The following is a 12554-nucleotide window of genomic DNA, read 5'->3' as shown; positions in this document are numbered from 1 at the left end:
TTAATGAATAATACTGAAATTGTAGCATTAAATTTGCATTCATCGAGCTTTTGAAATTCTTCATGCCAGTGTTCATGTGTGGGTATTTACGCTCGAACTCAAATTTTGGAGGATATTGACACTGTGTTTTCATCGTGCCACTTTTCATGTGTTGGAAATCATAATGAAACTTTTAACATTCTTTGAGAGCAATGCACATATGTTTACATGCCACATTTCATAAGTTGGAATTTACGATGGAACTGAGACATTTCGAGGAACATTCATTGTGTTTTGTGAACAAAAGTGCACCTGAGTATTCATGCCACATGGATGTAGATTTTACACAATCCGGGATTTCGAGGACTTCCGACCCCATCCAGGAGGGAAATATATTCCAAATTGGTGAGTACAATTTTACTGCCTGTTTTATAATTGGAAAAGTTACTAAATTTATAGTCTAGCAAGTTATCGAGGTGATAAAACAAAAATGAAAAGGTAAATGTAACAATGCCAGTTTTCCCCGCCTCCCCCCTCCCTCCCCCCTCCCTCCCCCCACCCCACTTTGAGTGCGGACGGTGCGACCGATTCTGGAAGTGCAGTATGATGATAAACATGTATTAAAATGTACAATCTCCATGCTACGTTACCCTACGTGAACAAAAACCGACTCGACGTGGTTGGGTGAGGCCTAGGGATGCATGTAAAACTTTCGCTAGCGCTAGCGCAGCTCTAAAACTTTGTAGTCTACATCTATTTGTTGCAACATTTGGTAGGTACTTGTGAATGCCGTGTGTGAGTGTCTCACTGCAAGTTCCCGTAATTATTGTTTCATTTTATAAATCTTCTACTGTGTCTTTTCTATTGTCATGTTTGGGAAGTCAAAATATAAATGGAAAAACGTTACGAGTGTGTCGGCAAGTGTTTGAACGTGTTTCTCAGGCTTGGCAGTAGACCCTACTACTACTAGTATCAATCGCGAATTTAACAACACGTGAAAATGCCACTGATACTGTGATTCGCAAAAATATCTGTACGCGAAGATATTGGCATATACAGTAACTGCTTCATAGGTCTTCTGTGATCAATGACTACTGTGAAAATCTTTGAAGTCTCATTACTCAAATTCATGGCTAAAGCGCACACAGCAGATGCCTGAATTCTCTACCGTACAATACAAGATGAATAGAAAATTAAATGAAAAATATTGAAATTCAATTTGTATTTTATGAGTAATGGAAGGTTAGAGAATTTGGCATCCTCCACTCCCTCTCTCGTATTCGTAACAGTTTTAAATCTTTCATTATAGGAAGAACTACTTCATCTCAATATTTTTTCACAGAAGTCATCAGCTTTAAGTATGGCCATTGTGCATAGAATTGCCTCTTATGTTACACACAAATTCAGCTAATGGCTGCATTCTCCAACCTTCCACTATTCAGAAAATACAAAATGAATTTCAATATTTGTCATTCTTTTCTACTTTATCAGTCATTGCACAGGAAAATACTCTAATGGTGAAATGAAGGCAGTACACACACCTGACTTGAGAAAATATAGCGGATTTCATAACAGACATAATATGTGCGACATATGATATTGGAAGAGCAGAGGAAATGGTACTACTATTGTTTACTGGTCATTATGAAGTATATGATGAGGTCATTAAAGCACCGAAACAAATATAGAAATTGCACATATATTACAAAAATATGACAAAGATAGCAAAAAAGATTTGCAAGTATCATTCAAGAAATTTGGGCTTGCCTGTTATAGGCAGAAGGAAACCAGTCAACAAGGCCTTTGTCCTGTTACACCCTCTGTGTTCAACAGGACAGAGAAAAAAATCACAATGGGGCCCAGCACTTTAAAACAGTGAGCTTTCACTTTTTCTACTCCAACTTTGTCCGATAGCCATTTAGTCTCAATCCACATGGTCTAATCTTGTTTTGTCTACAACCAGTTTGCCCAATGACCATTTAGTCCAATGTCCAATGACCATTTAGTCCAATTGCCGCATAGCCTCATTACTAGTTGGTCTACTTCCAGATGGGCTATGCTCATTTCATCTAATACCAACAATTTATTAGACAAAATGGGAAAAAGTGCGTGGTGACAAAATTGCGATTAGACCATCTGGTCATAAGACAAAACTATAATTAACCAAACTGGGCATTAGACCAAGTGAGAACTGGACCAAACGGGCATAGACAAAACTGATAGTACACCAAATGAGTTTTAGCAGTAGTGGTGTTAGATGAACTGGGAAGAAGACTATCTGATATTACACCATGTGGCAATACGACCCTGACTCCACCTTCTACACATGGCAAGCCCGCAGATACAGTGTATGTTCCCCGCAGATATATTCCTTTCCTGTCATCTGTCTATGGACTTCATGTCGTAGAACTTTCTTGGCTCGCTGCTGGTCGATGACCTCGGAGATGACAGAAAGCCATTGTAGAACTCCTTAGCTGTCATCCTTCTTCGCCCAATGGGAGAGATGCTTTGGAAGGCAACCCATCCATCCTTTCAAATTGCAAGACCGAAGGGAGGAAAGAGAACACGTCAGCTGGTATGCCCTATGTTTGTACATGCTAAAATGGATACAATATCAATCATACTTGGTAATACTACTGACTTCTTGTGATTGGAAATATCTCATTCAAAGTGTATTCTTTCATATAGCTGTAAAGCCCTGTAAAGGTGTCACTGGTTTAAAATGATTCTTAAAGAAGTTAAAATAAGCAGCATTCCTCACATTCCTAAAATATGATCCACAAGAAAGAAAAAAGAAATGGGACATTTTACAAGACAAAATTCAATAGACATACAGATAAAAAGAGGATGTCTCATCGCTGAAGACAGACATGCATTATTTGTTTGGTGTGCAGTCAATGACAATGACAAAAACAAGATAACACAAAAACAACACAAAACTTCCAAAACACCATCTGACCAGCAACCTATTCCAGTGAACACCTTCAACACAGTCCCTCCCAATAACTGTTTTACTAGGGTAAACTGTAAAGAGAATGATCTTTCAAAGGATGAAATGCACATCTTTTGTTTCATCAAGTACACCAGCAATGAAAATAAAATGCTCCTTGGACTTCTCTACTTACAAAAATGAACACCTGTCATACAAATACTATCTACCTGACACAAAACAATAAGTGATGCACACATCAGCCTGGCAAAACAAGTAGGGGTAGGAGGATTAATTCTGCTGTTTTACCTACCTTGCAATGCACATAAATTGCATCGCTTTCCCTGCAGTAACAAACTGATCCAGGGGCGGGGTCATCAGGCAGTGTTGTCCCTGTACAAATCGTGCATTAAAATGATACAGAATTTACAATAAGAACGTATGTACAACTCTCTGCAAAGACTGTATACATCTTCTATACCATGCATTTTCTGGTTCATACACTTGCTGTTCTCATGAAAATCTTTGTCCACGACTTTTTTTTTTCCCTTCTTCTTCTTTTTTGAGGACTGATAAGATGCAATTTATCCAATGCATGTTTAGGATTGATCTTATGGTTTGCAAGCTGAAATGTAGTCCATAAGCTCAGTTTATTGTAAAAATATCCAGCATGCCTTCTAAATGGCACTGATAATATGTAAGGACCAAGTTACAGCTCATTGTTCCAATTACAGGTAAAAAGAGATATACTGGTTAAAGTATTACATCCTTTCAGGGGTGCATTCAAAAGCATGAAGGACATGATACTTGGCATTCTTGCTCTGCTTTGTAACATCTCTGGTGTTGCACCAGTAAATCAGTCTACTCACCATCATTTTGTCTCGGTGGAAGCATCTGCTCCAACCTCAGCTCCTTGCCCTCAAACAGAGTTAGCAATGACATCTGCAACATGATATGGATGAAATCAACAATATTGCTTCAGTATGAAGGACCTCAGTAGCAAGACGACCAGGGCCCCATTTCTTAAAAAGTTGATATGATAGTAACTCTTGCTGGAGTGGCAATTGTCATAGTAACGACAAGAATCCAGCCTCCTGATTGGCTGTTGCTATTGGAAGTTGCCATTCAAGCAAGAGTTGCCATCCTAACATCTTTTATGAAATGGGACCCTGTTATGCTTCATACAGTTTAGAGAAGGTCCTTTTGCAAACTCTTTCACGATCAATCAAAATCATTTCATGTATAGATGACACTGAAGCCAGAATTGCAAGCAAGCTTATTTTTACGTGATGCATTCTGGAAACAAACAAAAATCAAATCCTTACATTTTTTATATTTTCCCAAGGTACTATCTTAATGGTTATGACACTTTCCTCTTGACTATAATTGAGCTTTCTAATTAATCCATTCAATGTAGAATAGAATTGGCAGACTGGATGCAACAATACATTTAGCATGTGAACTGTCATCCACAGCTAATAAAATAGGCCTGTTTCCCTTTGAGACACTCCATGATCTAATGAACATGTAGGCATTATTTTGTTTAAAAAAAAAAAAAAAAAATGTGCCTCATTTCATTACATTAATTCTTGCAATGTTGGAGCATCTTTACTTGGTTCACTTGTTTCCTAAATTAGTAATTGCTGTCATGGCTAGAATGGTGTGAGCATTTTTTTTTTTTTTTTTTTTTTGGGGGGGGGGGGGGGGGGGGGTAACACTTTATCCTACATTGGTGATGCCATGCTCGAAAACTGGGTGCCAGCTTTTTCAAAAGATTAACATTGAGCTTGAGAATTGATTGCATCCCTATACGTACCTGGCCTGACAGAGCTCGAGACAATCTGTCGATTTCCTGTACAGAAGAATGCCAATCCACCCAAGCCATCTTTTGTGGTATCTTGAGACCTGACAAAAGAAGGAAATACAGAGGGAAATCAACAGTGAGGAAAAAAAAAGAATCGCGGGATATGGAGTCATCATCATTCAGTATTGAAGCGGGGTAATTTCCATGGCAGAGAAAATGTTGAAGTGTAGAGTTCATACGTTGAGATCTCTAATTTACTTCTGTGACCGATTTTCCTCCATCACTCTTCTTTCTGTGCAGATATGTACGGTCTGTGACCTCGATTATCTGACTCTCTTTTACTTCTCTATTTTTTGGACACCTCCAAGCAGCGAAGGAAAAAAAAAGTGATTTCAAACACAGTTTAAACTACTACAAAACTCAAGCGATTTACCTATGATATTCCCTCCAAAAAATAGAAAAACAAAACAAAACAAGCAAAACATGTTATGGATTTTACAGTAATGTTTCTATTTCATGATTATGATTGTCAGTAGGCTAGCATAAATTGCATTACATTTGCAGTGTATGCTACCTATACATAGCTACCACTGGGTTGGCAGCCTACTTGTACTCATATGAACATAACCACTATTTTTCCAATAACCACCAAATCGCTTATCCAGGAGTGGTACCGGTACCGACATGGCCGGTTACCAGAGGTCGGACTGAATCTCATTTTGAACTGTCATACCGATAAAATATTTACAGAAAACACATTTGCTGTTATGCTAATGATCATGTCATAAACTCTATTTCAACATACCTAAAGTGACTCCCTCTTCTTCCTGAGGTGTTTCATTCTTTATGAACGTAGGCAGATCACAAAGCACTTCCAGTAACTGCAGGTAAATGATTGAGCAATATTATTCATACATAAGCAATAATGAAAAAAACAATACCCAAACAAACAATGAAACAAACTCTTTGGAACCGATGCTAACAAAAAGTATGTCAGATTGCAATAATTGCAGGGGGGGGGGGGGTGTTTCATCAACGTTGGTCAGCGCTGACAAATTCAGCAAAATCCTTGGTTTTGATTGGATGAAATGCTCTGGTCACTGACTGTTACTATGGTGATTGTCAGCGCTGACTAACGTTGATGAAACACCCCCCAGGTGTATCTATTCCTCTCATTTCAATGATAAAATGTCACAATATACCCCTGCACCAACACTTATACAGATTTGTTGCACTAAGCATTGAAAATATGTTGGGTGGCACCTGATGCTAACAACATGTGTCTGGAAGGTAGTCTGCTGATGAAATATTTGAGCTTAAAACAAAAATCCTGAAGATGAGATCAATAAGCATTGCACCTCCAGCAGTTGTTCTGAGCACATAGGGTCATTACATACTGGGTTAGAATTCAGCTTTATTAAAAGGCATAATTTACCACTTACAGATGAAACAAAAACCCAGCTTTAGTATTTCAAAATAGTTCTAAAATGTGAGTTCAGGATAGAAACAACCAACGTAAAAATTTGAACCAGTATAATCAATGTTAAGTATTGTTTAATATAAAAAATATGTGAACAATAGTTATAATAAAAATGTTTCCAGACTAAACCGTCTACAGTAGTATGGTTTAATGAGAAAAGCAGTGATATCTCCTTATATTTTAGGCTTTGTTGCAAAAATTTTACATGGCAGGATGTTTTGTGATACAACTGGCCTACATATATGCATCAAAAGTGATATCTCAAACATTTTTTCAATCACTGCTCCCAAAGGTAAACAGGACCTTCAAATTAATCAGCAACAACAACAACACACAAACACGTATTGTTGACCCTGACAAGTGGAAACATGATACTCACCATTTCAGAACCCATGACAGCTAGTAGATCAGACAGACTCTCAGTGGTGCTTCTCTCTGGGACTGCACACTGCCTCTGCAGTAGAATAGGTCCTACATCGAACCTAGATAAACAAGAAATTATAACTATTATTCAATCAAAACACTGTCCTCAATAGTGTCCAAAGCATCTTATTGTGCCTTGTGTTGTCCCGAAGCCACAGGGAATGACCATGTTGCTTTGAACTTTCTGATGATAAAGGCTGGTAACAGCAAAAAGATCACAATGCACTAAGATGTTTTACTTGCTTCAGCATATTATACGGAGTTATTAAACACATTGTGACTCCAATAGAATGTACACATTGTACTTTCACTCATAATACTGATAAAGCTGATAATTGGTCAATGCAGATGCTATAGACAAGTTATCTATGTGAAAATCACAAAACAGTGTGCATGTGGTTATCCACTCTTTTCTAGCATCTAGATGATTTGGCACATCTCATAACCTGTGGGTACCGTCATGTCAGGTGTTCTGCATTGTATAGCACCATCTTGTGTTCTTAAGATGTACAGTTACACACAATGCCATCATAGTGGCTAAATTTTAGCAATTGACAATAGAGATCCCAAAGCCAATTAATTCCTATTATCTTATGTTCAACATAATTATTTTAATGATACATATTTTTAATACTTTTTTTTAAACAAAAATGTTAATACAATTTTGGGCAGCAAATTAGAAAGAGATCAATTTGATTCACAAATCAGCCCATCCTGGCATTAAAATGCAGAGTGCAGTGGTACTGGTGTTGCTGCTGCTGAGCTGCATGCATAAATGCTTTGCCTATGACACCACTAGAGTGCCAGGGCATTAACATTATACTGTTAGGTACTGTATACAGAGAGAGAGAGAGTGAAAAAAAAAAAGAGATTTATCTGGTTTATAAGCATTGTTATTAAGATCACTAACACAACAAAATCTCCTTGCCCAGAGCACTAAAAATTATTTTTCATCCATTCATCGGTAAACCAGGGTACCAAATACTGCTTCAGGATATTGAAGAGTTGTCTCAAGCTCACTTGTCAGGTCGTATCCTCATGATAGACACTCCAGTGGTCTGGTCTCCATTCATTATGGTGTGCTGGATTGGGGCACCGCCTCGCCATCGTGGTAACAGGCTTGGATGGACATTGAGGATCCCCCTGGTCAGCAGATGAAAAAGAATAAAAAATACAGGATTTGTAAGTGTGGACATTACTTTGTTCACTGGCTAACCAATATCCCTGTACTCATAGTATAAACCAATATTAAATGGGTTAGTCAAATACCGGTTAGTGATTGGCTAAACACAGTCACGTGATGGAGGTACATTCGTTATGTTCGCCCATGGGCGAACATTCTTGTGAATGTTCTCCCATGGGAAAACATTTTCACGTAACAAATGACAGAAGGCCTATTAGGACCGTGCGCACTCAGTACAGTGCATTTGGCTGGCTCTGCGCGATCAACGAGCGCGATCCTCGAGGGAGCGATCGAGTGCGTTGTGCTGTTGGTGGTTGATTGACGTTGACGTATTTGACTAACCCATATACTATAACAGATGATGACTTTTGTTGTCGGGAACACGTACCAAACATGCCACCATCAGGGTTTGAAATGCTATTTCAAGAGGCTATAAGTCCCTCGACTTCGTCTCGGGACTTATAACCTCCCTCAATAGCATTTCAAACCCTTCGGGTGGAACATTCGGTATGTTCCCTCCCCCGCCAGTTATTATCTATATAATGTCATCAGCCTGTGGTTAAATTACACAAAAATATAACATTGCTCACTGATTTACAGACAAGACTACACCAAAATGCCTCTGTACAAGGAAAAACAAATCAAACAATGGGGTGAGATTAACAGCATCACAACTCCGCTGGGAGCAAAGTATCTTCAGAGGGTAGCCATCAAACGTAGAACTAAACATCCTTATGAGCCTACAGAAATGAGTGACTCAACAAAGGCTTTTAGGACTACTACAAAGGAATAAAATATAACACAGTACAATTGCCATATGATGTATACACTATACATCTGGAGGGGTCTTAAAATGTAGGTATGTATCAACTCCTAAACACTCAATGGAATGGCATTTACGGTGTAAATTATTTCATACTTCCATTGCTTCGTTGACTTAAGTTTAACACATGCAACTTAAACAGATCAAAGTACATGTTGTGAAAAACATGGGGGTGGCATGGACTTTCCAAGTAACCTGTTAAACTCTTTTAAATTTTGCACACTTTGCAGAACACATAAGTGCAATTATTCAGTTAAAAATGTCTCCTTTTTTTAAACGTTACACTTTTAGGGGTGCACGGATTGAGATCGAATCGCACCAATAGCTGCAATTGTCATGTCTACACACATAAAAATAAAGTTTCCTGCATTGGGATTCAAATTACAATACAAACGATAGCGACTACTGTTGGTTGTGTAAATGGGCATATGAACCAAATAACAAAAGAATAAAACCTGTACACTAGGTATGCAGGTTGAGAATAAGTAAACCACTTCTTTAAGCACTATATCATGAGACCATGACACTTACAGCGGAAAACTTTCGATCAGCCACTTGGGCAAGAGGTGGCCAAACGACACAATGATGCCCACGTCAAAGCCTGCTGGAGGGCCATGGAGTGGCCACTGATGGCAGGGCAGGGCCTGGGTCTGGGTGAAGTCCCAAACAGGCGACGTTCTCCTCGTCTTCCCTCTTCTTTTGATAAACTATGGAGAAAAAAAAAGAGATACTGTAATCGACTTAACGCGGTTGCCAACCTCTCTATATCAAAAAACGTACTAAACTGAAAAGCAATCAAATAAATGTTACATATATTGAAGGCAAATATGATATTTTTGTATATTTTTAATGAAGTAAGAACATACTAGTTGGCATCTCCATCCTTAATACAGGTGAATGGAAATCACTTAAATATCTTGTCAATATGTAGTCTCTGGCAAAAAGATACCTTGGAAAATAACATATCGCGATTGTAACTGTTGCTATGTACACTGATTGAATTCCAAATTATTTACACAAACTGTTGGTATGATGGCGGTAACAGGAGAGATGAATGATGTCCTATCACCAAGAAAAAAAACGAGATGGGAAATTCATTTGGCTGGCATGACATAATATCAAGATAATTTAAATTGCAGTAATGCACTCTCAAAGTTATCAACCTTGTTGGTGCTCATATCAATTCAATTTCAGGGGTCTTTGTAAAGAGCCTCCTGAAATAAAGTCCTAGTCAATTTCACACCACATTAAAATATCAGAGCAAATATCTTGTTTTCATAATAAGCTATGTTGCACAAAGGCCCACAAGTATTTGTGGACTGGTTAAAGTGATAGATACAGGTATGCCCATATGCATGCATTCTTTAAGAGTTTAATATGAAAAAAAAAAATTAAGCTAATATGATTCATAACACTGAAATAATAAGTCAGGCTGTTGCAGATGGAATGCAGTGATTCTTCCGCATGATGATAAAACTATGACGTTGTAGTAGTGACAAGGTTATACCCAAGCTTTTTCATTTTAGTTCAGCATATCATTTTGTTGACCTGCATGATATGTGAATGTAATGTGGCTTGATGAAAACAAAAAAGTTTGCTGCTGATGCTGGGAAGTGATCACATTTCCAACAAGTTCCAAAGTTTTTACCTTCTTTCAGCTGTGACACACAACAGCAACAGGGAAGATATCTGGAAATAAAAGCAACCCACTCACAGATCACTGGAGAAACCTACCTTACTCTCTGGTACAACAACTTCTAGTCTGTCTATCAGGGAGCCAGATTTCCTGAAGATGTGAAAGAAAAAAGATGCAAATCAAGATGCCACATTTACATTCCATAATTAGATCCCCTTGATGGATGCCATTTGGGTTGTGTTTTTCTTCTTTTGGTGGTGAAAGGTTAGTAAGCTCACTTTAAAGTTTATAGTATACATAGTTTTTGAATGTTTGGTACCAGATACAGATTTACATTGCTATCACTAGACAAGCATGACAATGCTAGTTCTTGGACATCTATCATACTGGCTGTCTGGCTCATCCATCATGACTTTAAAGACATGGCAAAAGCAGTTTAAAGGACAGTTGACAATGTTCTTATAAATAAAACCAATTAAAATAAAATATTTGTAAATCATTTCACCATCAGGTCTGCAGGGGCGGAAAGGGGAGGCGCCTTTACGGAATTAAAGGCGGGTGCACGCCCGGTGCCCCCCCCCCCCCATCTGCCACTGGGTCTGTGTCCCTGAAGCACTAAACATAAACCATTTCACTAATACATAATAAATTACGACAGGTGATACCTTGATCCTTCCAGAGCTTCTAGATGAGGAAGTGAGAATTGATCAGTGCCAAAAAACATGACCTTCCATGGCTGTGTCTTCACGCTTTGGGAAACGCTGCAGAACAATCGTCCATGCACTGTCAGTTTCCTGCTGATTCTGGTGCAAACATCAATTTTCATCAGCTTGCTCCCAAGTTGTGTCAACAATGCAGGCATTACAGAAGTCCTGAGCTCCATAGCTTACAAGTTTAGCAGTTCCTTGAAGGTTGCATTCCACATCTCTGTGGCCAAATGGAGTGGCTGAAGAAAGTAAGATTACTGAAGCTGTGGCATGTCAGTAGAGTATATCACAGGCTACAACATTTGGTGTCTGCCAGCTTCTACTCTTGTCAATACCTCACTGCATTGTTCAGTCATAGTCTGAAATGAAGAAAAGAAGAGGGCTTTCCTTGTAACAGCAATCAATTTCCACTAAAATCTAAAGGAGGTAGATCTTGATATTAACTGATTAGGGTTTGACAGAGTGTAGTTTGACCAGATTACGCTCACAGTTTGATTGACCACTCTGCAATGTGATAAATATTCAGATCCTGAAAGATACACTACAAAAGGAAGAAGAAAAACTAATAATAACTTATGATGCAATCAATGTACCAGTTGGAATACAGAGTGCAAATTTTAGGCATCATTTAGTACTTGCATCCTGAATGTAATGGTTACGAATATGCACAAGTTACACATAAATTTATATAGTATTATGAGCATAAAGCTATAGGCAAGCAACACGAGTTCCAAACCACAAAAGCTCCACAAATCATTTGCTCACATCTTAAAGTGTCTTTAGACTTTATGAAACAGGACTTAAATGCTTAATATTAAACTTACACTTGATTCAGCGAGCTATGCTCAATGTATGCTCAATAAATCGAGTGTAAGATCAATCGCAACTCGTTATGAAACAGGCCCAATATAAAAGTGCACCTGAGGTAAAGCAAAGCAAAGGATTCTAGATGTTAATGGTTACATAAATTACATATAAATTTTAAAGAACAGTAGACTAGACTAGAGAGTTTACAACGCAAAAATCGGCGAGATATTAGAGTCTAGATCTACTTGTTGTTCACCCTATTTTTTAGGGAGAGGGGAACCAAATCTTAAAATGACAGTCATGTCTGATTGTAATTTGCTCCAAATCGCATTAGTAGATTACTCTTGATGAACTGTTCCTTAGTCCGTATGATAATTAACGTTACTATTAAAAGGTCTAGATTCTCTTTCTTGTAATAACTGGATTTGATAGTGCGGTAATAGAATCACGACCAGCATCGCTTGCAATGGCCCCATATATTTATAATGACGTAGGGTTTCTGATATCGTCACGGATTTGGCAACATTCCACCTTTTTTTTTCAATATAGAAGACCTCAGTTTTAAAAATTTGCTGTTTAATCAAATTTTGAGAACACACAAATACAATAATGTGGGCATAAATATACAGAATGCTGGAAATACTTTTGTACTTACCACCGAAACGTCAGAGACAGAATATCATGCAGCACAACACCAAAAGCTAGCCTTCGACTCCTCCCGCTACGCTACCCGTCGCGCCAAAGCTGGCCGCGCCGCTCCCGATCCCTTCAGCGAGCTCTCCG

General features: G+C 38.3%; 1 protein-coding gene across 1 annotated transcript; it reads right to left on the bottom strand.

Moving 5' to 3' along the window:
* Nucleotides 1-2226: 2226 nt before the first annotated feature.
* LOC139726439 (methionyl-tRNA formyltransferase, mitochondrial-like) lies at nt 2227-11313 on the bottom strand. Its single transcript, XM_071637397.1, has 10 exons — nt 10923-11313; nt 10356-10407; nt 9153-9328; nt 7636-7758; nt 6572-6674; nt 5518-5593; nt 4725-4813; nt 3778-3850; nt 3222-3301; nt 2227-2508 (listed from the first exon to the last, which is right to left on the bottom strand). Exons 1-10 carry the CDS (start codon nt 11138-11140, stop codon nt 2359-2361), a joined length of 1140 nt encoding a protein of 379 aa, XP_071493498.1. The 5' UTR covers nt 11141-11313; the 3' UTR covers nt 2227-2358.
* Between the last annotated feature and the right edge of the window lie 1241 nt (nt 11314-12554).

The sequence above is a fragment of the Diadema antillarum genome, unplaced genomic scaffold, assembly GCF_040938485.1.
Source record: "Diadema antillarum isolate AM-2024a unplaced genomic scaffold, OU_Dant_1.0 seq00000083_RagTag, whole genome shotgun sequence".
Classification (NCBI taxonomy): domain Eukaryota; kingdom Metazoa; phylum Echinodermata; class Echinoidea; order Diadematoida; family Diadematidae; genus Diadema; species Diadema antillarum.
Note: the sequence above shows the minus strand (reverse complement) of the source record. Positions and strands in the feature narration are given on the sequence as shown.